We start from the raw sequence: 25,612 nt of genomic DNA on the forward strand, positions 1-25,612 counted from the left end.
AGGAACTTTGAAAGAACTGGCAACAAAACTGTATCTATGTCTTAATGTATATAAGTAAGAAATTGATTTTAAATAATTTTTTAAAAGATCAGGGCATAAGTATTTTTGGACAATCTTTCATTACACTTTTTGGTGTGTCTGATTTTTTTTTAAGAAGAAAGAAACTTAACAAGATATAAGACCAAATTTGAAACTCAAAATTTAAAATGTAAGACAGAAACATCAATACTAGTGACACGTATTGTTAAAAGTGTAAAGCTCAAGTCAGGAGAATTTTATAGACAAGAAACTAGGTGAAAACTTATCACAAGATGAGTGTCTCCAATATGTTTTATAAGCAAACTTTCATTTAAAAATACAAATAAAAAATATGTCGTAGAAAAAGAGGCAAGCCAAACACAAAAGCATCTTGGATAGAATAATAACTCCACCTTGTGACCATCTAGGATAGTGTTACTAAAAGCTATTAATAAGGTAGTGTTGCATTTTTGCAACTGTAGGTATACAGAGAAATGACATTTTTACTACTTCCCTCAGGACCATATAAAATTAAGCTGAAGAATTATGCTTCATACCCAAGAGGGTCTACCCTTGTCCTAAGACAACATAGTCTTCCTAGAAGTTGGCAGGACTAAAAATGATATAATTTCTCTTGAGAAGGGATTTGATAATATGGAACCCCTGACTCTAAAATCCAGAATGTAGACAGATCCAAGATGACAGAGAAGTATGTGGAAACTATACTAACCTCCTCCCAGGACTAATCTGGAATTACAACTAAATTGCAGAGAAATCATCCTGAATAACCAACTGAACACTAGCTGGAGAGAAGCCTTATAACCTTGGACAGACAGAAGAAACCACTTCACCATAACATGACTGATACGGAGTGAAGAGACATTAGAGGGCTGGCTGGGCTCCTACGGGCTGCAGCGGAAGTTCCGGAGAGATATTCCAGTGGCTGGGGGGGGGGGGGTTCCCCTTGAGAAGCGTAGGATCTAAACCCCAAGTTGGACTCCCCAGCCTACAGCACTGGAGCTAGAAAGGAAGCTGGATAACATCTAGCTGTGAAAAGCAGCAAGGTTTCTGTCTGCCAAGAAGAGACTCCTGGAGATGCAGAAAGACTCTTAAAGAATCAACACGCAAAATTTCATTTGTAGCCCCTTATCTCGGGCTCTGGCAGAGGGAGGGCAGAGTGGATTAAAGACACTTGAGGAGAGTCTGGGATTGGTGGCTCTGGGGAGAGAACTGGAGGAACGATGCTAGGATCCCTGTGCTGAGTCGTTCCTTATACTGCAGAAGCCATAGTTCTCAGTCATAGCACTCCTCTCTAAGTGGCATCAGCCTGAGGGGAGCAAGAGCCCCACCTGCAGGAATAATTCTGCCCTACCCTGTGGTACATAAGCCAGGGTGCTAATTATAGCTTAAGGACATTATCACTGATTAGTTTAACAGCTAAGGCAGATTTCTGTAAGATCTGAGACTTCAGCTGACCCTCCCCAGAACCTGCTACTGATGTGAGCAACCTGGCTCTTTCTAGACACCCAAAAAGGACCAACAGAGGGAGCCACATGCTGTGGATCTCTGATAGCTCCAAACAGGTTGACCAGGGCCAGTCACAAGCAGCGTCTGACAAAGACATGCACCAGAGTCTTTGCAGATCTAACTAATACATAGAAACAAATACAAAGAGGCAGCCTAAATGAGAAGACAAACAGAACCCAAATGAAAGAATAAGAGAATTCTCCAGAAGAAGAGCTAGATGAAACAGAGGCAAGCAATTTACCACAAAGTTTAGGGAAATGATTATAAAGATACTCAGTAGCATGAAAAGCGACATAGAAACTAGAAACCATAAAAAAAGGGACCAGTCAGAAATAAAGAATGTAGTATCTGAAATAAATAACACACAGGAAGGAACAAATAGTATGTTACATGAAGCAGAGGATTAAACCAGTGATTTGGAACACAAGGTAGAAAAAAAGACCCAGGCAGAGCAACTAAAAGAAAAAAGAATTTTTAAACAATGAGGAGAGCTCAAGAAACATTTTGGACAATATGAAGGGTAACAACATCTGCATCATGGGAATGCCAAAAGGAGAAGAGAGCGAGCAAGGGATTGAGAACCTATTTGAAGAAATAATGACCCAAACTTTCCTAATCTGGTGAAGGAAAAAGACACATAAGGCCAGGAAGCTCAGAGAGTCCCAAACAAGTTGGACCCAAAGAGGTCTACACTGAGACACATTATAATTACAACAACAAGCCTTAAAGACAAGAAGAGAATCCTAAAAGCTGTAAGAGAAAACCAAGTAGTTACCTATAAGGGAGCATCAGTTAGGCTGTCATCTGATTTCTCAACAGAAACATTTCAGGCCAGAAAGTAGTGGCATGAAATATTAAAAGTGATAAAAAGCAAGGTCCACAACCAAAGCTACTTCACCCACCAAGGCTATCCTTTAAAATTGAAGGAGAAATAAGGAGCTTTCCCGACAAGAAAAAAGCTAAAGGAGTTTGCTAACACCAAACCAGTACTGAAACAAATATTAAAGGGCTTGCTTTTTAAGAAGTAGAGAAAGGGGAAAAAAGAAACAGGAAAATAGTCCAACAATAAAATGGCACCACATACGTATCTATCAATAATCACCTTAAATGTAAATGGCTTACATGCTCCAACCAAAAGACACAGGGTAGCTGAATGGATAAGAAAACAAAACCCATATATATGATCCCTCCAAGAGACCCATCTCAGATTGAAAGATACACACAGACTAAAAGTAAATGGATGGAAAAAGATATTTCATGCAAATGGAAAGGAAAAAAAGAGGAGAAAAAAAAAACACAAATAGACTTTAAAACCAAGGTTACAGTAAAAGACAAAAAAGGATACTACATAATGATAAAGGGAACAATCCAACAAGAGGATATAACCCTAGTAAACATTTATGTACTCAACATAGGATCACCTAAATATGTGAAGCAAATCTTTTTTAAAGTATGTTTTTTTGATTACGCTATTACATCTGTCCCATTTTTTCCCCATTTTGTCCCCTCTGCCCAGTTCTCCCTTCCCTCCAGCAATCTCCCCGACTTAGTTCAAGTCCATGGGTCATACATGTAAGTTCCTTGGCTTCTCCATTTCCTATGCTATTCGTAACTTCTCCCTGTCTATTTTGTACCTATCAACTATGCTTCTTAATCCATGCACCATTTGGAGGGTTATCAGCTGGGAGGTAGAAGGGACAGAGTAGAGAAATGTGGACCAAAGGGAGAGATAAGCAGAAATACAGTCATAGTCAGGGATTTTAACACACCACTGAGTTCAATGGATAGATCTTCTAAGTAGAAAACCAACAAGGAGGTAGTGGCCTTAAACAACACACTAGATCAAATGGATTTGATATCTTCAGAGCATTTCACCCCAAGCAGGAGAATACACATACTTTTCAAGAGCACATGGAATGTTTTCTAGGATAGACTGCATGTTAGGACACAAAACAAGTCTCAATAAATTTAAGACTGAAATCCTATGAAGCATCTTCTCTGACCACGATGCTATGAAACTAGAAATCAATCACAAGAACACTGAAAAACACAAAGACATGGAACCTAAATAACATGTTATTAAACAATGAATAGGTCAACAATGAGATCAAGGAAGAAATCAAAAGATACCTTGAAACAAACGAAAATAAGGACAAAACAATCCAAAATCTGTGGAACACTGAGAAAGCAATCCCAAGAGGGAAATTCATAGCATTACAGGCCTATCTCAAAAAATAAGAAAAGTTCAAATAAGCAATCTAACTTTATACTTAAAGGAACTTGAAAAAGAGCAACAAAGCCCAAAGTTAGCAGAGGGAAGGAAATAATAAAGATCAGAGCAGAAATAAATGAAATATAGTATAAAATGATACTAAAGATTAATGATTCCAACACTTGTTTCTTTGAAAAGATAACATTGACAAACCTTTAACCAGACTCATCAAGAAAGAAACAATCCAAATAAATATAATCAGAAATGAAAGAGGAGAAATAACAACTGATACCAAAGGAATACAAAGGATTTAAAAAAATATGAACAAAACTATATGCCAACAAACTGGGCAACCTGGATGAAATGGATAAATTTCTAGAAACATACAATCTTCCAAAATTAAATCAAGAAAAATTAGAAAATCTGAATAAACAGAGTATACCTAGTAAAACTGAAGCAGTAATAAAAAAAAAAACTCCCAACAAACAAAAGCCCTGGACCAGATGGCTTGACAGGTGAATTTTACCAAACATTCTGACATGAACCAACACCCCTACTTCTCAAACTATTTCATAAAATTCAAGAGGAGGGAAGGATCTCAAACTCATTTTACAAGGCAGCATTATCCTAATGCCAAAGCTCAATAAAGACACTAAAAAGGAAGAAAATGATAGGCAAAAGAAAAAAAAAACACCCTGAAATCCTCAACAAAATATTAGCAAACTGAATACAGCAATGCATCAAAAATATCATACATCATGATCAAGTGGGATTTATTCTAGGAATGCATGGTTGCTACAACATTCACAAATCAATAAATGTGATTCACAATATAAAGAAAATGAAGGAAAAAAGGACATTATCAATAGATACAGGAAAACCATTTGATAAAAGCCAACACCCATTTAGGATAACAATTCTCAGCAAAGTGGAATTAGAGGGAACACACCTAAACATAATAAAGGCCATATATGACAAACCCACTGCCAGCATCATACTCAATGGGCAAAAACTACAAGCATTCCCCTTAGGATCGGAAACAAGACAGGGATGTCTGCTTTTACTTCTCTTATTCAACATAGTACTGGATTCTAGTACTGGAAGTCCTAGCCACAGCAATCAGGAAAGAAGAAATAAAAGGCATCCAAATTAGAAAGAAAGAAGTAAAACTGTCATTATTTGGAGATGACATGATACTGTATGTACAAAGAAACCCTAAAGATTCCACTAAGAAACTACTAGAACTTATAAGTTAATTCAACAAAGTAGCAAGATACAAAATTAATATCCAGAAATCATTTACATTTTTATCTACCAATAACGAAGGAACAGAAAGGGAAATTAAGAAAACAATCCTATTTACAGTTGCTACAAAAAGAATAAAATACCTAGGAATAAACCTAACTAAGGATGTAAAAGACTTGTACTTGGGAAAGTATAAGACACTGAAGAAACAGAAGAAGATACAAATCAATGGAAGCACATACCGTGTTCATGGATAGGAAGGATTAACATCATTAAAATGTCCATACTACCCAAAGTAATCTATAGATTCAACACAATTCCTATCAAGACACCAATGATGTATTTCACAGAACTAGAACAATTATTTCAAAAATTTGTATGGAACCACAAAAGGCCCTGCATAGCAACAGCGATCCTGAGAAAGAACAAATTTCAAGGAATCACTCTACTTAATATCAAACCATACTATAAGGCCATAGTAATCAAAATATCATGGTACTGGCAGAAAAAAAAAACCAGACACACAGATCAATGGAAGAGAATAGAGAGCCTAGAAATAAACCCACACCTTTATAGTCAATTAATATTTGACAGAGGAAGCAAGCACGTACAATAGGCTATAGAAAGTTTATTCAATTAATGGTGTTGGAAATTGGACAGATAAGGACATACAGATGACCAATAGACATATGAAAACATGCTAAACACCACTAATCACAAGAGAAGTGCAAATTAAAACCACAGTGAGTTATCACTGCACACCTCACAGAAGGGCTATTATCAATAAACCAACTAACAGGAGTTCCAACCAAGATGTAGGCAAGAGGTAGATGTACTCTGCTTCCTCGTACAACCAAAAGAAAGAAAACAACCAATTCAAAAACAAAGACTACCAGAAATGCCAGAAAAATCAAACTGTATGGAAGTCCAACAACCAAGGAGTTAAAGAAATATTCATCCAGACTGGTAGGAGGGGCAGAGACAGGAAGCTGGGGTGGAGAGGGTACAATGACAAGGTGGCAGCAGGCCGATGGAGAAGGCAAGGTGGCAGCTGGACATTTGCATGAAGATTAGCTGGGAAGAACAACTGGGGAGCAACACAAACCACTGCAATCCAGGGTTCTGGCACAGGAAACTAAAGTCTCAGAACCTCTTGTGGTAAAAATTTATGGGGGTTGCAGCAGCAGAAGAAACTCCCAGTCTCATAGGAGAGTTTGTTGGAGAGGCCCACAGGATCCTAGGGCATACACAAATCCACCCACCTGGGAATCAGCACCTGAAAAGGCACAATACATTTGTGGGAAGCGAGGGAAGTGAGGGAAAGTGGGGCAAGAGCTGAGCAAGCAAGCAAGAGGCATTGTCCCCTCACTGACCCCTTCCCCACAGACAGTGCCACAATGCAGCAAAATGGGCTGCCCCACCCTGGTGTATACCCAAGGCTCCGCCCCTTACAACATAACAGGTGCACCAAGACAAAGACATACCAGATCGAAACTCCAAAAAAGGAACTAAACAATGAGACAGACAACCTATAAGATGCAGAATTCAAAACACTGGTAATCAGGAGGCTCACAGAAATAATCGAGTTCAGTCACAAAATGAAGGAAGAAATGAAGGCTATGCAAAGTGAAATAAAGGAAAATATACAGGGAACCAACAGTGAAGGGAAGGAAACCGGGAATCAAATTAATGATTTGAAACAAAAGGAAAAAAATAAACATCCAACCAGAATAGAATGAAGAAACAAGGATTCGAAAAAATGAGGACAGGCTTAGGAACCTCTGAGACAACTTTAAGTGCTCCAACATCCAAATCATAGGGGTGCCAGAAAGAAAAAAAAAAGAGCAAGAAATTGGAAACTTATTTGGACAAATGAAGAAATGGTCCCCAATCTGGCAAAGGAAGTAGACTTCCAGGAAGTCCAGGCAGCTCAGAGTCCCAAAGAAGTTGGTCCCAAGGAAGCACACACCAAGGCACATCATAATTATATCATCAAGATGAAAGATAAGGTGAGAATCTTAAAAACAGTAAGAGAAAAGGAAACAGTTACATACAAAGGAGTTCCCATAAGACTATCAGCTGATTTCTCAAAAGAGACCTTGCAGGCAAGAAGGGGCCGGAAAGAAGGATTAGAAGTCATGAAAGGCAAGAACCTACATCCAAGATGACTCTCTCCAGCACAGCTGTCATTTAGAATGGAAGGGCAGATAAATTGCTTCCCAGATAAGGTCAAGTTAAAGGAGTTCATCATCAACAAGCCCTTATTATATGAAATATTAAAGGGACTTACCTAAGAAAAAGATGATAAAAAATATGAACAATAAAATGACAATAAACTCACAACTATCAACAACTGAACCTAAAAAACAAAAACAAAAGCTAAGCAAACAACTAGAACAGAAATAGAATCATAGAAATGGAGATCACAAGGAGGGTTATCAGTGGGGAAGTGGGGGGTAGAATGGGGAAAAAGGTACAGGCAATAAGATGCATAATTGGTAGATACAAAATAGACAGGGGGAGGTTAAGATTAGTATGGGAAATGGAAAAGCCAAAGAACTTATATGTATGATCCATGGACATGAACTTAGGGGGTGAATGCTGAAGGGAGACAGAGTGCAGGGGAGAGGGGGATAAAAGGGAGAAAAAATGGGACAACTATAATAGCATAATCAATAAAATATGCTGTATTTTTCAGACTATAAGACATAGTCCCCCCCCCCAAATTTGGGAGGAATAATGGCTGTTAATGCTGCTGTTGAGTTCTGTTTACATTTACATTGGTGAAATATTATGTTATTTATGTTATTAAATATTTTACATTTTTTGCTTCAAAATTTTTTTCCTATTTTCCTCCTCTAAAACCTAGGTGCGTCTTATGCTCCAAAAATATGGTACTTAAAAAAAAAAAATAAATGAACAAACAAGTGCTGGTGAGGATGCGGAGAAAGGGGAACCCTTTACACAGTTGGTAGGAATGCAGGCTGAAGCAGCCACTGTGGAAAGCAGTATGAAGATACCTCAAAAAATTAAAAATGGATATGCCTTTCCACTAGTAGAACCTAGCTAGTTCACTTCTGGGAATATACCCCAAGAAACCCAAAATACAAATATGAAAGAACATAGGCACCCCTACGTTCATTGCAGCATTATTTACAACTGCCAGGATATGGAAGCAGCCTGTGTGTATCCATCAGTAGATAATGGGATAAAACAACAATGGGACATTTACACAATGAAATACTACTTGGCTGAAAAAAGAAAATTTTACCCTTGTAACTGCATGGATGGACCTGGAGAACATTATGCTAAACAAAATAAGCCAGCCAGAGAAAGACAAATACCATGTGATTTCACTCATATGTGGAATCTAATGAACAAACTGAACTAACATGCAAAACAGAGGCAGACTCATAGATGGAAAGCAGGAAAACAGCTGTGGGGAAGGGGATGTTAGGGAGTGGAAAGACTGAACAAAAAGGAAAAGGACTCATGGACATGGACAACAGTGTGATGATTGCTTTGGGGTGGGGGTGTGTATAATGGGACTAAATGGTAATACAAAAATAAAATAAAATCAATAAAAAACAAAATAAAACAAAAAATCCAGAATGTGTAAACTCCGATCATTCACTTCACCAATGTCAAGGACATTTAGAAATTACAGGGCAACCTAGAAGATAACTAATTTCTATTCCTAGGTAAACAATATCTTGATGCTCTTCTTTCTTGAACTCCCAGACATTTCTATACTAATTATACCCAAGATAGCCACTTTTCAAGGATAATTTTTATGCTACTTGTATGTATGTAACATTTCAGTTTTCTCCAGTGAATTTCAAATGGACAGTTCTAAATTTCTTGGCTTCCAGTAGTCATTTTAGAATCACTTATTTAAAAAGTAAAAAGTATATATATAAATTTGTATAGCAGAAATGAGAAGTCTATAAAATCAAAAATTTTTAAATAATGCTATTAAATATATACAAAACATAAACCAGCCACATCTGTTTTAGTAGGCCAAAGACTGAACCACTTCTAAGACAGGAGAGTAAAGAACACAATTATTATACAGATATTTTTCAGTATTTTGTGCAAAGTTCTATGGCTGATTTGGGTATAGACTGAATCCTAGAGATTTAAGTACTGTGTGTGTGTGTGTGTGTGTGTGTGTGTGTGTGTGTGTGTGTGTGTGTGTGTGTTTTGAATGAGAATTTGAAAACACAGGGCAGAAAGGTAGTACAGCATGTTTTTCCAGGAAGCAGGACAAAGTAATTAAAGTTCTTTCCAGACTTCTGAATTTTCAATTTCCTGATAACCTGTGAAACTACTGAAGATATGGATTGTCAATTTCTGCGACGCTCTGGCCATAAAAGTGTGATATATCTTATGACAACAGAGTGAGATTTTGGCTATATTAAAAAGACAAGAAGCAACTTTAACTGAACATCTGATGTAGAAAAAGTTAATAGTATATATTTACACTAAACTTACCTCATTTTGGAAAAAATATTTGAAAGAATATTTTAGTCTCATGTTTGTGGGGGAAGTTGGTAACTTACCTTCCAGATATAGGCAGCTTCATCACTTGAGCCACTGACCAAAAACTGGTCATCTGGACTAAGACTGGATTTAATATAAAAGGTCGAGTTCTGATGTCCATTGAAGACAGCCACTACCAGAGGGGGGGAAAAACAGTGTATTGACTATTGAAGCTGATGGTCAAGCTACATTCACCAAATATAAAGGAACCTGGCATTGTCAGGAAGTAAAGCAAATTCTAGAAAGAGGCTATATTATATTAGATCCAATCTCATGATCTAAACTCAAATACTTGGTATATGGCTGACTACAGAAAAGAAAGTATTAAGAAAACATTCTTACTTTGAATAGAGTAGATCTTCAAACATGTGTTGCATGAATAGGTAAAAATTAGTAACAAGAGTTAAGATTTATGGATAACTTGTCTGGGATGAGGGAATCTTTAAACCCAGCACTTAAAATAGGCTGAACAGTAGAAGGAGGTAGTGGGGTAAACTATATGGTCATATATAAAATACTCCAAATAGGTTAGGTTTAGCCTTTAGGTTTAGACTTCTCACTATACATGGTTAAAAGGGCAAGTTATCCAATCTAGCATAATGTGCTTGATAGGTTGTTCTATCTTAAGGAGACCAAATTTGAAGGCTCCAGAATCAGAACATTACTAGAAAGTAACAGAAAAAAATCCATTATTGGAGAACTTAAGAATACATTTAGGCAGGAAAAAAATCTCATTCCAATCTTCCAACAGAGGGGAAAGAATTATTAAGGGTCTGAACAGCTGTCCATTAGTTGTTCACAGAAATCCTTTCCTTTTGCTAGAATAAAACTGGAAAAAAACCTTTCTATCTAAAGCTTTTCAAGAAAAATACTACATATCAAATACTCTCCACATTAAACACTTTCACTGTGAAGTTACAAGCAGGATATGAATCAGTTCAGATACACGTAGTATAGACTCAACTACTATGTTTGGGCCGGTTAGAAACTGTTTTTGTGCTTTACTGAAAGATTGTATTATGAACAAACATGTTTCTAGGAATTATGAAATGTGTTCATAATTTGCCAATCAAAAAATACTGGTATGACTAACAGTCCACACTTGCTTAATTCTTAGTTTTCACTAGCAATTAAGGTTTCTAAGTGTTAAAAATTAAAACAATATACGCAGTTAAAACTACTAAAATAATAAGGGAAACATTCTAGTATGCAAGGAAAATTTGTGTTTTCAGTTGAAAAAAACAAACAAAAAAAAACAGTGTAAGAAATGGACATGTATTTTGTTAAGGGAAAACAAAGTGATTTTGTCCTAAAGAGCAGTTAAAAAAAGAAAGAAAGAATAGGACAAAATCTGAATGTAAAAAAGGAAGTTATAAAAGGTTTGTAAAATAGGAACCTTAAGAAGAGTTTTATGCATGGCCATGCTGGCTAACACTGAGATGAATTTAATCAAGTAGATGAGTTTTAATATCAAAAGTAACCTGATACAAAACTAGAATTTGGTTTTCTCTCTGTTAAAAGAACAAAGTTCAGCTGCCTCTCACATGCTCCCAGCTGGGTACCTGGCCCCCAACCCAGGCATGTGCCCTGGCTGGGAATCAAACCAGCAACCCTTCGGTTCCCAGGCCAGCACTCAATCCACTGAAGCCGCACCAGCCAGGGCAAAAGTTTTATTGCACCTTTGATCTGCTCTTGACGGAGAGATTCTGAATAGTTTTTCTTTACCTTTGAGTAATCTAACTAAAAAGCAGGAATTTTATGTTTTATCTAAGTAAACGCCTATGTTGTTTTAACAGGTCTTTGATTATGAGGGCTAAGTTTCACTTACAAGTACTGAACTTTCTGAATTTGCCTGTAAAATCTTTAATTGTCATCATGCTTAAATGAATAACTAAGCATTATATCACAGTGATCTATGATCCTATTTGATTATTTTAAAACATTTTGACAGTTTTGACAAACTTTCTATAATCAAATTCTAAATGCAGTCTTTTTGACCTCAACTAATTTTTCAGAGGGTCCTTGAATCATTTCACAGGATTTGTTCTTTTATAAAAAAGGAGATATGAAACTAATTAGGCTTATTTGTCATGCTACATTACATGGGAAACACTGTCAAATAAGTGATGATAAGACTTCTTAGGTTATATTATATGGGTGAATGTCACTAACTTTCAGATTATACTATTGAACTGGGCAAGAATTTGTAGAACTCTAATGAAAAAAAAAAATCGACGGCTTCATAAAACTGCTAATAAAAGATCAAGATCAACTGAGCCGGGGTGGCTCAGTTGGTTGGAACATTGTCCTGTACACCGAAAGGTTGTGGGTTCAATTCCCAGTCAGGGCCCATAGGGGAGGCAACCAATGGATGTTTCTCTTTCACACAGGTATTTCTCTCTCAAACCAATGGACACGTCCTTGGATGAGGATTAAAAAAATAATAGTTGCAGCCCTGTCTGGCATAGCTCAGTGGATTGAGCTCGGGCTGCGAACCAAAGTGTCGCAGGTTCAATTCCAGTCAGGGTACATGCCTGGGTTGCAGGCCAGAGCCCCCAGCAACCGCACATTGATGTTTCTCTCTCTCTCCTTCCCTTCCCTCTCTGAAAATAAATAAAATCTTTAAAAATAATAATAATAGTTGCATAGGATTAAATGAACTAACGAAGATGATTATAATTTTTATCACTTTCAGTTTGAAATATTATTGGATCTTTAATCTTTGTTTTCCAGATACAAGGACATTTTTTCCCCTCCTGAGCTACCCACGACCCAAAGCAATTTGGTAAATTGTACCTTTCTAAGCAGAATTAAAACATTTATTTTTTTCTTTCCACCTGAATCCTACAGAATTTGGAAACTCTTCGTGTTTTTTTTCCCACTCAACAGTGTTATTTACATAAGTTCATTAAGAATCTATAACAGGATATTATCCTCTCTGTAACAGGATATAGTTGGAAACATTGCTTATATTAGCAGGGCTTTGACTGGAATGTCATGTTTGACAGAGACATGCATAAACTCAGATATGACCCGACAGCTTTAAGGAACTAAGATTGAGTTTATAGAAGCCAATAAAGCCCCCTTGGGGAAAAAAATCAGCCTGGTACCTTGACTACAGGGTTCAGCAGCCTTATCACATTACTTCCTGGCAGGCATAGGAAACTCTGGATATTTTAGGGAGCTCAATAAGAGAGGAATGAACCCAAATCTAAAGGTATTACAAGTGAAGTCCAATAGCAAGCCTTTGGCTTGGCTTAGCTTTGAGAGGCTGTTGAAATTTGAGTCTGGAGATTCCTTATGAAAAGTTACATAAAGCAGATTTAAAAGATCAGTTGCCATTCTTGAAGCATTTATGTAAATAATCTGACCAAGTTTATTTAAACCAGACTTATTTTGCAAATAAGTTAGTCATAATTTGGTTATCTTTGATTAAAACGAGGGTGATTTATTTTAGAGAAAAAACAATTTGTTTCAATAGAAACCATGAGGCACACTTGCGGATATAAGATTTCAGTTCTACTGTCTACTGCTTTTGAGATTTTGTTTTCCACCTGTAAACTGGACTGGATCCGAATTCTAGTTTCCTCAAATATTTGGCTAACAACTCAACAAAGTAACATTTCCAATTTTTCTCCCACTTTTGACTTGGAATCACTGAGAACTAAAACCGTACTTTTCCCAAAGCCCTGCAAACTGAAGCTGAACTTGATAAACACTTAAGAGAGGTCACCACAATAGTACATTTTTAGACAACCTTTTTGCCTGCTGTTGTGTAAGCCACTCAGAAAGTTTATCTGAACACCTGATGACATCATCAAAGACATTTCAAACTGCAAAAGATGTTTCAACCCTGACATCTAGCAATCTTCTTGACTGGCTACTCCATAAGCTCAAAAACTGTTGTATAATTTGCTCTAACCATTAACCTTTGCTTCTCTTTTGTTTCCAAAGAAATGCCTCTTTATATTAAATGCCTGACTTCTTGTTTACACAATATAGACTGCTTTGGGAGACCACATGCCTCTCTGCCTCCTGAAACGAATTTAATTGGACTGACCTATTATTGCCAGGATGAAGAGACTGATTCAATGCAACAGAACAATCTATCAGCTCAGCTTCTGGACTGTGAACTTCTAAGGCAAGTTTCAAAGGCAGGACTGACTGTAGGGGAGCAAAATTTTCCACCCTAAACGTGTCTCTTTGTCATAAGGATTAATTTTAGTTTGTTAAAGAAACAGAGGGCTCCGGAAGTTTTTCTTGTTACCTCCCCTTTAACTGCCTAAAAGAACTTGGATAAAGGGCCTGTTCCCATAACAGAGATATCACCAGTTATCTGTGAAGAATATGGACTAGGTGTGGTGGGGGTACATTAGAGATCAGAGCCTGCCAAATCCCACTTCCTCTGTAAGGCCTAGTAAACAGATGTTTACCAAACATTTGCCTTTCCATCTCTAAGTGAATTGCCTTCTGCCCTTCTGAAGTGACCCCCAAACCACTACCCCCTTCTCCTTAGCTCAAGATGGCATAAGCTCAACTGCCCAATTTGTCGTTGCCACCTCCTCCCCCCAATATTCTTGTGGAACCCCTACATGTAAAAAATTAAGTTAAATTTTCTCCTGTTAATCTGCAACATGTCCATTTAATTCTTAGACCAGCCAGAAGAACCTAGAAGGGTAGAAGGAATTTTCTTTCTCCCTGTTAAGAAACAAAATATACAGGCTCCTTTATTCTGAATACAATTCCAAAACGGTAACTGTTCATCTTTCTCAACAACTCTAAACTATGAATGGAAAACTACAGATAATACTTCCCACTAAACCTAAAAGTATTTATTGCCCTCTGCTGGTACAAGAAAGGCTAGCATAAAGTACACTACTAATGTTTCAAATCAAGCAAAAACTCCTTCTAAAACCTATTGTGGGCTCAATTTTATTTTTCTTTGTTTGGGCTCTTAAAATGCTTCATTAAAGTGTTTCACAGCCCTCCTTATGAACATCACTTAGTATAATAAAATACTATGAATTAGAAGTATGGGAGATAAAGTATTGAGCCCAGGACCTTTTTGAAGCTTTGAGAAAGACAGCAGTCACCAGATGTGTCACACATACACACGTCTGTTACTTAATTTTAAAGAAACATTAAATCTATCTATCTACCCATCCATCTATCTATCCATCCATCTATGAGAACCAATCAAGTTATTTTAAGAACACAAGAAAAACATCACTGAATTATTATAGTGGTCTATAATATAGTACAGTGGCCTTGGGCATATCTGTTTGATGTCGGGGGACAAAGTGAACTCAAGGTTCCTTTTTGGTGCCACACTATAACAAAATGATAACTAAATTAGAAGTTGTCTAAGTTCTGATTCCATTCAGGAAAATAGAAAAGTGAGTTATAAAACTTTTTCCTTTCCCAAATACCCTTGCTTTTGTTTAGATAACACCAGACCTATTTCAGGGCATTGGAAATGCCAATTGTGATACTGCCACAGATACAAAGTCCTAATAATAGCTTGGGGGAAGTCTTTGGAAACTTTTGTAAGAGCCCCTCGAAGTTCTGTACTATTTTGAGATATTTTTCAGCACCTCTTATTTTAGTGGGAAATAGGCAGATCCAGGGATTGGTTATAGAATTCATAGTCTATAGGAAGAACCGGGTTACTAACATGTAGCTTGCCTAAGTAATTAATAATGTTCTTGAAACTATGTAACCCAAATAACCGTCTTAGACTATGCTTGAGAAACTTTAGTTTCTTTTTAAAAATGACATTTATCAGCTTCATATCAGATTCTACATTAATATTTTTTTAAGGAAAAAAGAGGGCGAGGGTGGGGAAAACATAAAAGAGGCAATATATATAGCCTCTAACACTGAGAAAGCTGAGGTAGGTAGGTATTATTTTGGGAGCCTAAAAACTTCAGATGCCTAATTTTATAAACAACCTGCAATAAGAACAAAAGCTGAGCAGAACAGCTTTCTCTGTCCCACAAAAATTACATAATTCATCAGTAGAACTAATCAAAGACTCTAAAACCCTTATATGTCTTAAATTTGGCTTAGAAAAGAACCAACATTAAATTATCTTTCACAGAAAAGTCTATTCTAGTTTCTGAGTAAGAATATGAACTATGACTTAGATCTTACCTGGAGAAGTCTTTAACCCAGTCATATTGAACATGTAGATGTTGTCATCTGTGCAGTTGGCAAATAAAGTAGAGCCAGTGGAATCCAAAATTAGACTTGAGTATCCTGGAAAAAGGAAACTTTAGTTAGCATGTCCTGGTGACAGTAAGTAGAAACAGGGTAAAAATGCTAAGGCCAAAAGATCATTCCACAAGAAGAACCATAAAATTCTTCTCCAAAGTATCTACAAACCAAAAACATTTGTTTGTATTTTTTGAACTTCAAAAAAAATACAACCACATATTAGAGTTTCTCTAGTCTATGTTGCTGAAAACTAGCTTGATATTTTTATTATTATTTTTTTAATCCTCACCTAAGAATATGTTTTTCTTCCATTGATTTTAGAAGAAGGGAGGGAAAGGGGAATTGAGGGAGGGAGAGAGAAACATGGATTGGTTGCCTCCCACATGCTCCCTCAACTGGGGTTTGAACCTGCAACCAAGATATGTTCCCTGCCCAGGAATCAAACCTGCAACCTTCTGGTGCATGGGACAGTGCTCCAAATACCTGAGGCACCCAGCCAGGGCTATTTTTAAATTTTAACAAAAACTTACATTCCCCAAAAATCCTACAAAAAAGTCCTATAGTCTATGAAAAAGCTTACCTAGTTTTCGAGTGCTGCTACCTGGGTACAGGAAAGACTTGGAGGCTATGGGTTCTTGTCGATAAGCAGTATAATTCTTACGTAAGTCCCATACTTTAATTACCCTAAAACCAAGGTAAAGAAATAGTTATTTTGTAGTCCTTTCCAACCCGACCAGTGTCAACTATATTGAACATGAAATGACTTTTAATCTAATTCCTCTGGCACACGAATTAGGTACAGTGAGGATATCTCATTGGGAAACAGACTGAACTGCTTCATACTGTTGTCTCCAATGTCAGGCTTACAATTCTGGCAGAACGGAAACAGATGTGATATGACCCAGTGATGGGTTACCTTGAGTTTACTTCAAGGGAGCGGAAAAGGAAAATGAAGGTTGGGTGCTGATAGTCATTGTTTCATTGTTTGCAGAAAAAAACATTTCCTATGCTTTTAATACTCTGTACATAACCTTTGACAGCATAAGTAACAAGCTGTGCCCATATGGTTATATTTCTATATGTAACTCCTTAAGTAATCTAAACGTTATTTTCTGTAAAATAAAGTTATTTTCTTTTTCATTTCATCTATTGGGGGTGGTTGTCTTAGTCCTCTACATCTAGTTTGTAGGCAACTTGAAAACACAAGTTTGGTGTAACGGGGCAGTATCCCTGAAAACAAACAGAGCAAGCACTCATAGCCATTTATAAGCACCACTGATAACCTTTAGATAATGCTTCATTTGTGCCTCAGAATTTGGTCCACAGGAGAGTTTTAGTGTCCAGAAGATACACTATTAAGTTATCATCTTTTTTTTTGCAGTTTAAATTTTTTTAAATTTTATTTTAATCATTGTTCAACTACAGTTTTCTCCTTTTTAACTCCCAAGTCATCATCTTTTTAAACTATGTTTTTTCAAGAGAAGGATGTCTTCAGAGATATAATGAGCAAATAAGGGGACAAAGAAGGGTGCTTAAAAAAGAAAGAGTCCCTATACTCAAATAACTTATATTCTAACAAAGCAACCAATCAAGAAGTACTACAAACCTACCTAGAAGCCAAAAATTCAGGCCAATCATGGATGGTACATATGTGAATTGAAAATCATTAGACCTTACTATCAATCTAGTTCAAGTACTCTCAGAATGCCAATTACATGCCCTGAATCAGATTCCTTCTTTTAGGTTAATACTAAACCCGAGAAGATAAAATCCAAGATAGTAGAAATTTTATGTCTTAAAATAAGAATCACTGACTGAATTATACTGCATAGATAAGCAACTTATCTATCCAGCGTCTCTATAATAGGAGTAGCCAACACTGCTTGTATGTGCTAGACAATGTGCTAAGTATGACACATGTATTATCTCAATTATTTGAGCAAGAGTCCGAACTAGATCTTTTCCAGTGTCATCTGCAGGTCCTCTTCTCAGCTGGATATTCCCCATGTTGAAAGTTAAAAGCACACACATTCAATTATAATGAGACTAGGTGACTTCCCCACAGCAGTTCATGAAAGAAACCTTATCAAAAGAACTGAGAATTAAAGAGTTACCCATCCACGGCTCCTGCAGAGACTAATGTATTCTCATCTTGAAAAAGGACCACGGTAACACTCTGCTGGAAATCCTAATAACACAAGGAGGAAAAAGAAAATGAATAAAGCCTGTTTTGGATATAGCAATTTTTACCATCAGGAGTTCAAGATGTTAAATGTTTTTTTTTTTCTCTCCCAAACTGAGTTAGACTAAATCTTCCCTCTCCAACAATCCTCATTAGTGCTGAGCAAGAAATAATTTTAGCTAGAAAATAACCTAAACATCACTAAGTTACAGTACACAGTGTTAACACTTTGACATACTAAAAAACCCCAATATTGATTATTAAAAGATTTAACTTGTTTAAACCTACTGGTTCTAAGAATCAGACATACTAATAAACTGTGTATCCTTAGGAAACTCATTGAACTTTCCTTTCTGTGTTTCATCTATAAAATGTCACCATCTGCCTAGATTACCACAGAGTGTCTGAAGAATTACCAATAAAAGGTAATTACAGGGGACTTAGGGACAAGAGGACAACATAGCTAAACACAGCTCACTTCCTTGCACAACCCCATTAAAACTACAACTAAATCGTAGAATAACCATGACTCACAACCACCAGAAATTGAGTTGAATGGAAGTCTGACAACTATGGAATTAAAGAAACCACACCTATGCAGACTGGTAGGAGGACTGGAGATGTGGAATGGGCTGCTCTCACACCCATGTGTGGTGGATAAAAATTCGGGTGGGTTATTTCAGGAGCGAGGAGTCTGAGCCCCATACCAGGCCTCTGAGCTCAGGATTCCAGTGCCAGAAAGATAAGAGCCCATAACTTCTGGCTGCAAAAACCAGTGCAGACTCAGTAGGTGGAAAAAACTTCTAGAGTCCCAAGCAGTAACTCTTAAAAGGACCCACACATGGACTCACCTACTAAGATTTACTCCCTCTGAGCTCCAGCACAGTGTTACCATCTGGACAGGCACCAGTGTCATACAGGGAAGAAGTGTCTGGCTTCAATGTGGGAGCTGGAGGGCAGTATTCTCCCAGACAGAAAGGCAGGCAGAGGTCATTGTCCCTTTTCTGAACTTTCCCCCACAGAGCTGCCAGGCGGGTGCTGTATCTGAGACTCCATCAACCTGGCTAACACTGTTTGCCCCGCCAGCCTAGACTCACAATTGGATTCTCCTGGACTCTCCAAGCCCAGCACAAGTAGCAGCCATCTCAGATTGCTTTATAGCCCAGGTAGGGTGGCCCTGGGCAAAACACAGGTTGGGGCTGACCCTGGCCTGCACCACCCCAGAAACTGCAGAGCCTCTGCATGCAATGGACAGCTAAAGACCATGCCAGAGGACCACTATTCTGCCCCTCCACAACTGATCCTCCACAAAGGGCAGAGGTTGGTGGTCAGTGATCATGGCCAGTCCCTGAAGCTGACTGGCCTGGGTAAATACCTCCTGTTGACTTGCCAACAGCAATCAAGGCTCAACTACAAGAGGAGGGAGTACTCAGCCCATACAAAGGAGTATATAGCTTGAGTGATAGGAGGGGCTGTGTCACTGGACCCTATAGGACACCTATTAGATTAGGCCATGCTATCAAGACAGGGAGTCAAATCAGCTGTACCTAATACATAGAAAGAAACACAGGGAGGCTGCCAAATTGAGGAGACAAAGAAACATGGCCCAAATGAAGGGGGGATGAATTGAGACAACTATAATAGCATAATCAATAAAATATAATTTAAAAAAAGATGATTACATCCTCTAAAAAATTTAAAGGTACTCAAAAAAGATTCTGCCTCCTAAAAGCTGTCAACAAGTTTTTTTGGCTCAGAATCTGATTAAGTGTCTGAAATGTTACTCATTTAACTTCATCTGGCCTCCAAAGATCTCATGCTAACCTTGTCAGTTTCCATTCATGCCTTTGTACTGTTTATGGTGTGCAAGTTTAAGTCCTAATGTTTTAGCAATCACACCTCCCCCAAATATTAAGTTCAATCCCACAGACCAGGAGTATTAGAAAAATAAACACATTAAAGAGAAACTGTGACTTATTTTTAAAGAAAAGTTTTCTGAGCACTGTTTGAACTTTGACTATCAAGTACTAGAGAGGTACTATATGAAAACAACAGGGATTCTTTCCCAGCAGAAACTGCATTATAGTATGCCAAAAATTCTGTTTAGTTTTTTCAGTAAAATAAAAGACACATTTTTTATTTTCACCAATAACTTTATTGATTTGGGTATTTTGAGTATGTTGGCTATCTCCTGCTATTGGCTTCTAGTGGGTAGAGGTTAGGGATGCTACTAAACATCTTCCAATGCATGATAGCCTTACAGCAAAGAATTATTTGGCCACAATGTCAATATTACCAAGAAACTTCACAAACCACTTTTGACATGTTTGAGCAATCATAACATCTTCTCCATACAATGCACAAATCTTTTTTTGTGTCTCAGTTGCATTTTTACCTTTCCTGAAACCATAAAGCATAATATGCCAAAAAATGTCGTGTATTTTCTTCCATCTTCAATATTAAAAAGGCTACACAAAAATTCACCAGTTTGATAAGTTTTTTTTAAATGGATGCTGATATCACAGCTGCAACAATACAATCTAACAAAACTGTTTCAAATTAAGTTAAAGACATCTAAGCACTACTAAATGAATTTTTTGGCCAACCCAGTATTACACTTGTTCAAACTACTCCTCCTCTTGTAGTGAATCACACTATACACATGCATGGAGTAAGCACATGCATGGAGACCACTAGGGATGAGGCTCAGGAAGCTGAATTTTTAACACGTTCCCCAGCTTCCTTTATTGCACACTAGGTTTTCAAAACCACTAGTGTAGGTATTGAGTTAAAATTAAGCAATAAGTCCACTGATATTAGAGAAAATGAAGATTCTATCCTATTGTTGATATCCCACACATGTACACAGTTATAAAACCTTACCACGGAAGGAGCAAGTCCTTTTGAATTCTGTTTCTTCTTAGGTTTTGAAGGAGTTTGCTTGTCTAAGGTATTGTGAGCACCACTGATTTGATTCACTTGCCTATAAAATCCATCTGCAAGATATCCCAAGGGAATTTAGTTTTCAGAACTTTATTCCTATGCTAAATGTAATGTTTATATATAGATCTTTCTTAGTGAAATTAAAAACCAACAGTGTTACCACACTATATCTTTTGTCATGAGATTATAATGCATAAAAAAGAAATAAGCACACAAATGTTTATAGCAGCTTTATTCATAATGGCCCAAACTTGGAATTAATCAAGATGTCCTTTAGTATGTGAATGTATGAATAAATTTTGATACATTCAGATAGTGACATATTATTCAGTGCTACAAAGAAGTGTGCTACCTAGCCATAAAAAAGTTATAGAGGAACCTTAAATGCATATTATTAAGAAAAATCCAATCTGAAAAGACTGCTTACTATAATTATATAACTTCGTGGGAAAAGCAAAACCATGGAGACAATAAAAAGACTAGTGAATGCCAAGGATTGGGGGAGGGCAGGATTCATAGGTGGAACACAGAGTATTTTTTTTAACTTTTTTTTTTAAAGATTTTATTTATTTATTTTCAGAGTGGGAAGGGAGGGATATAGGGAGAGAGAAACATCAATGTGCAGTTGCTGGGGGTTATAGCCTGCAACCCAGGCATGTACCCTGGCTGGGAATCAAACCTGCGACACTTTGGTTTGCAGCCCACGCTCAATCCACTGAGCTACGCCAGCCAGGGTGGAACACAGAGTATTTTTAAAGCAGTGAAACTATCCTCTATAATATTATAATAGTAGATACATATCATTATACACTCGTTGAAACCAATAGAATATATAATACTAAGAGTGAAACCTAATGTAAAGTACAGATAGACCACAAGTGATAGTGATGTATCAGTATAGGTTCAATAGCTGTAACAAATGTCCAACTTTGGTGTGAGATGTTATTGGTGGGAGAGGCTTGTGAGGATGGGGCACACCAGTACAGAGAGAACTCTCTATACTTTCTGCTCTATTTTGCTGTGTACCTAAAACTGCTCTAAAAAAAGTCTTTGAAAAAATATGTTTTTGAAATAAGAAAATAAGCAGAGACACGATCACTAGTTTCTGCTTAATAGCATCATTGGGCAAGGTAAGCATAATTATATTTAATCTAATCCAATCTTTCAAAGCCAAAAAATCATAAATTAAAAGGTCATTAATTAACAATTTTAATCCCATGAATCACTTAGGTAAACAGCATTATAGTTCAGAAGACAATATGAGGTAAATACAGAGGGTAATACTTGCAACAATCACTAAAATCATGAGAATTAGAACAGAAATGAAGGATCATGAACAAGTGCCCCCTGGTGGTTATCACATGAAATCAATGAACATTTCATTCAAAATAATCAAGTATGGGGACAGACCACATTTATCGAAATTAAAATGGAACTAGACTACCTTTTTTGTTGCACCTGGTGTCCCAGACCATAATGTTGCCATCTCTTCCACCCGTACAGAAGACAGCTATGGAGAAATAATTAATCAAAAAGTTAACAAAACTTGTTGATGACATATGTATTTCAATTTAAGTTTTCTAGAGTATCTTGGTACATGCTAGGTTCTATAATTGGCACTGGAAATTAAAAATTTTAAATATATGGCTAAGCAACAAATAAGAGAAAACAAAGTGTGAAGAGAAAGGATTATAAATAACTCAAAACACTTATGTTAAACAAAAACTTTATAAAATAATCGTGTAAATTTTCTTAAAACCACATAAAACACTATATACAAACACACACACACACACAAGAATAATGATAAACAGTAATAACAAAAATATGGAGTGCCTACTAAGTGCTATACACTATCTTAAGTGCTTTATATAAATTATCTTAGTCCTTGTTATCAACCCTATTAGGTGGGTATTATTATCCCTATTTTACAGCTGAGAAAACTAAGGTACAGAGAACGTAAGTAAACTATAAAGGTATTCTTCACAGTATGAATCCAGAGCCCATACTCCAAACCTCCAAGCTACTGTCTCGGTATAAAAATATGGACCAGATCCATACAAAATCTGTGAAAGGGGTTGCATCTGGGGATAAAAGACAATGGATTGGAGAAGAAACACCCACATGTACTAGCTTTTAAACTCTGGAAAGAAATATAAAAAATGATCTGAGGGCTCTATAGAGACTGAACAAAAACATGTACTTTTTGGAGGAAAGCCACCAACTAAGCAAGTGATTGGCTTGGGGTAAGTTACTCTTTTTTTATGGTTTTATCTTGAGGGAAGCCACAGTTGCAAGCAGTTAAAATGCTAATAGAAACACTTGCCATCTTACATGTCAGAAAAATTAGGAAAACGAAACATGGGGCAACAAGTGCTGCCAGCGTGATGGGGAACCCTAGAGAAAGCCAGAGAAAGGGAAGGCCTAATTCTGTGTTTAAATTCAGTGTAAGTCTCTGGCTGACCCCTGAACCATCTTTGAAGGGGAAAACTAAAGCAGCTTTCAACTAAGACTTAAATTACTGAACAGAATTGAGATTGAACCCACTGCCCTCTTGCAGGTTTGACAGTCTGCAATTTGCATCTAACTCAGTTAATTGCTTGTTAAAAACATCAACTCTTTCTAAGTAATATAACAGAATCCAGAGGGCAACATACTATTTACAGTACGCAGGATATAACCTAAATTATTTGACATATAAAATCAAGAAAATGAGTCCTTCTCAAGGGAAAAGAAATCAACAGAGGTCAATCCTGAAACAACTCAGAGGTTGTTTTATCAGATAAAATTGTAAAGCAAATAGAATTATGTTAAGTAGAGAAATTGACATTCACAATCAATGAAAGATGAGAAATCTCAACAGAAACAGAACTTACACCCCCCAGAAAAAAAGAAAAGGAAATTTTAGAACAAAAACACACAATTTCTGAAATGACAAAATTCACTGTATAGGCTTAAGACTAGAATGAAGAGAAGAGAGGAAAAGTCAGTGAACTTTAAGATAGAGCAATAGAAATCATTCAATTTGAAGAAAATAAGATTCAGTATTACACCAAGTGAAAGAAGCCAGTCATAAAAACCACACATGTACAGTTTCATTTATATGAATACAGAATAGGCAAATATGGAGACAGAAAGTAGTTTAGATTGTGTAGGACTAAGAGGCAGGTGGAAGGTACTGCTAATGGGTTCTGATTTCTTTCTGGGCAGATGAAAGTGTTCTAAACTTACACTGTGGTGATGATTGTACAGTTTTGCAAATAAATAAAAAACATTGAAACGTACACTTCAAATGGGTGATTTTTATGGTATGTTAATTATATCTCAAATTTAAAAATATTGAAGAAATAAACAAAGCCTCTCTCATATTGATGTTTCTCTCTAAAATCAATAAAAACAAATCCTTCAGCGAGGATTTAAAATAAATAACTAAATAAAAATAAATTTAAAAAATCTATGTCATCTTTCCTCTTGAAAGTTCCAGTCTCAACAGCAACTACAATACATTAAAATTGACCTTTTTGACCCCACTGTAAAAGGGGTTAAAGGGATACAAGAGAACAGGCACAAACCTACCTTTCTCAAACTTAGAAAAGGCAACCGACTTGAGGCTGCATTGATGACCTTTGCATGTTCCAAGCAGCTCACCAGCCTTTACATCCCAAAATTTGGCTGATTGATCACCTGCTGCTGTAACCTATAAAAAACATGTTATTACAATTTAATAAAGGACCCCTTTACCAGTACCTATTCAAATTCTAATAAAATGAGTCACTTACAAGTTTAAGTTCACCTGGGACCCAAGCCAGGTCAAAGACAGCATTCCAGTGAGCCATCCATTCTAAACAAAGAAAATGGTGAATGTGAAATGTCTAGACTATGTTCTGTGGTAGTCTGATCAATAGCAGTTTAAATGCCTTGAAAGCTGTATTGAAAACATCAGTGGTCAGCACCCTATGGACCATTGGCCAGAGTATTACAATGGAGAAGGAAGATTTAAAAACTAACATTTGATATCAAATCAAATTCACTTCCATTAGGTGACTAGTAATATATTCTCTAAAATGGAATTTTTTCTAGAACATTTTCCAGTTTAAAAATCTTCATTCTGCTTCAACTCTCTTTCTGAAGAGAGTCTAAAGTACCTTAGTTGGACATTCAAGGTTCTGCACCTTTGTCCCTTACTGCTGTCACTTTGTCCTTTATCTTTCACTGTCAAACCAAACTGGATTACTCCCTATTTCCTTATTATATCCAATTCTTTCTTATCCCTAGGATTTTAAAAAATTATTTTATTGTTGTTCAATTACAGTTGTCTGCATTTTCCCCCCACCCCCTTATTTCCACCTTCCCCCTTGGTTTTGTCCACGTGTCTTTTATAATAGTTCCTGAAAACCCTTCCCCCCATTAACCCCTTTTGCTAATGCTGTCCTCTCCACCTGGATTGTCCCATACCATCTCCACTGATCTAATACCACAGTCTAACTCAAATGCCCTACCTTTTATGAAAAAATTTCCTCCCCTTCTCTAGTACATGAGTGTCTTCTCTTGTCTTCTATAGCATTGTCTTTGTATGTTTCTATCATTTACCATCTTAGTTTTATTTGTTATTTCAATAGTTGACTTATTAGTTCCAAATTGTCAGTTTCTTAAGATCAGTAGAACTTTGTTTTATATGTGAAAGATGCTCGGTCAATATAAATATTTTAAAGCAATGCTTTCTCCCA

At 36.8% G+C, this 25,612-nt stretch overlaps 1 protein-coding gene across 2 annotated transcripts in view; it reads right to left on the bottom strand.

Annotated features, from left to right (window-relative positions):
- DTL (denticleless E3 ubiquitin protein ligase homolog) overlaps positions 1-25,612 on the bottom strand; it is a 50,431-nt gene that overhangs the window by 17,383 nt on the left and 7,436 nt on the right. For both annotated transcript variants that reach the window (XM_045838570.1, XM_045838569.1), the window contains exons 4-11: positions 24,665-24,726; positions 24,462-24,582; positions 22,330-22,395; positions 20,826-20,938; positions 17,875-17,948; positions 16,341-16,444; positions 15,698-15,802; positions 9,565-9,677 (exon numbers count right to left, since the gene is read on the bottom strand). In XM_045838570.1, coding sequence (XP_045694526.1) covers positions 9,565-9,677; positions 15,698-15,802; positions 16,341-16,444; positions 17,875-17,948; positions 20,826-20,938; positions 22,330-22,395; positions 24,462-24,582; positions 24,665-24,726 — 758 coding nt within the window. The remainder of the gene's footprint in view (positions 1-9,564; positions 9,678-15,697; positions 15,803-16,340; positions 16,445-17,874; positions 17,949-20,825; positions 20,939-22,329; positions 22,396-24,461; positions 24,583-24,664; positions 24,727-25,612) is intronic.

The sequence above is a fragment of the Phyllostomus hastatus genome, unplaced genomic scaffold (genome assembly GCF_019186645.2).
Source record: "Phyllostomus hastatus isolate PE091 unplaced genomic scaffold, TTU_PhHast_1.1 phas_contig_283, whole genome shotgun sequence".
NCBI classification, from domain to species: domain Eukaryota; kingdom Metazoa; phylum Chordata; class Mammalia; order Chiroptera; family Phyllostomidae; genus Phyllostomus; species Phyllostomus hastatus.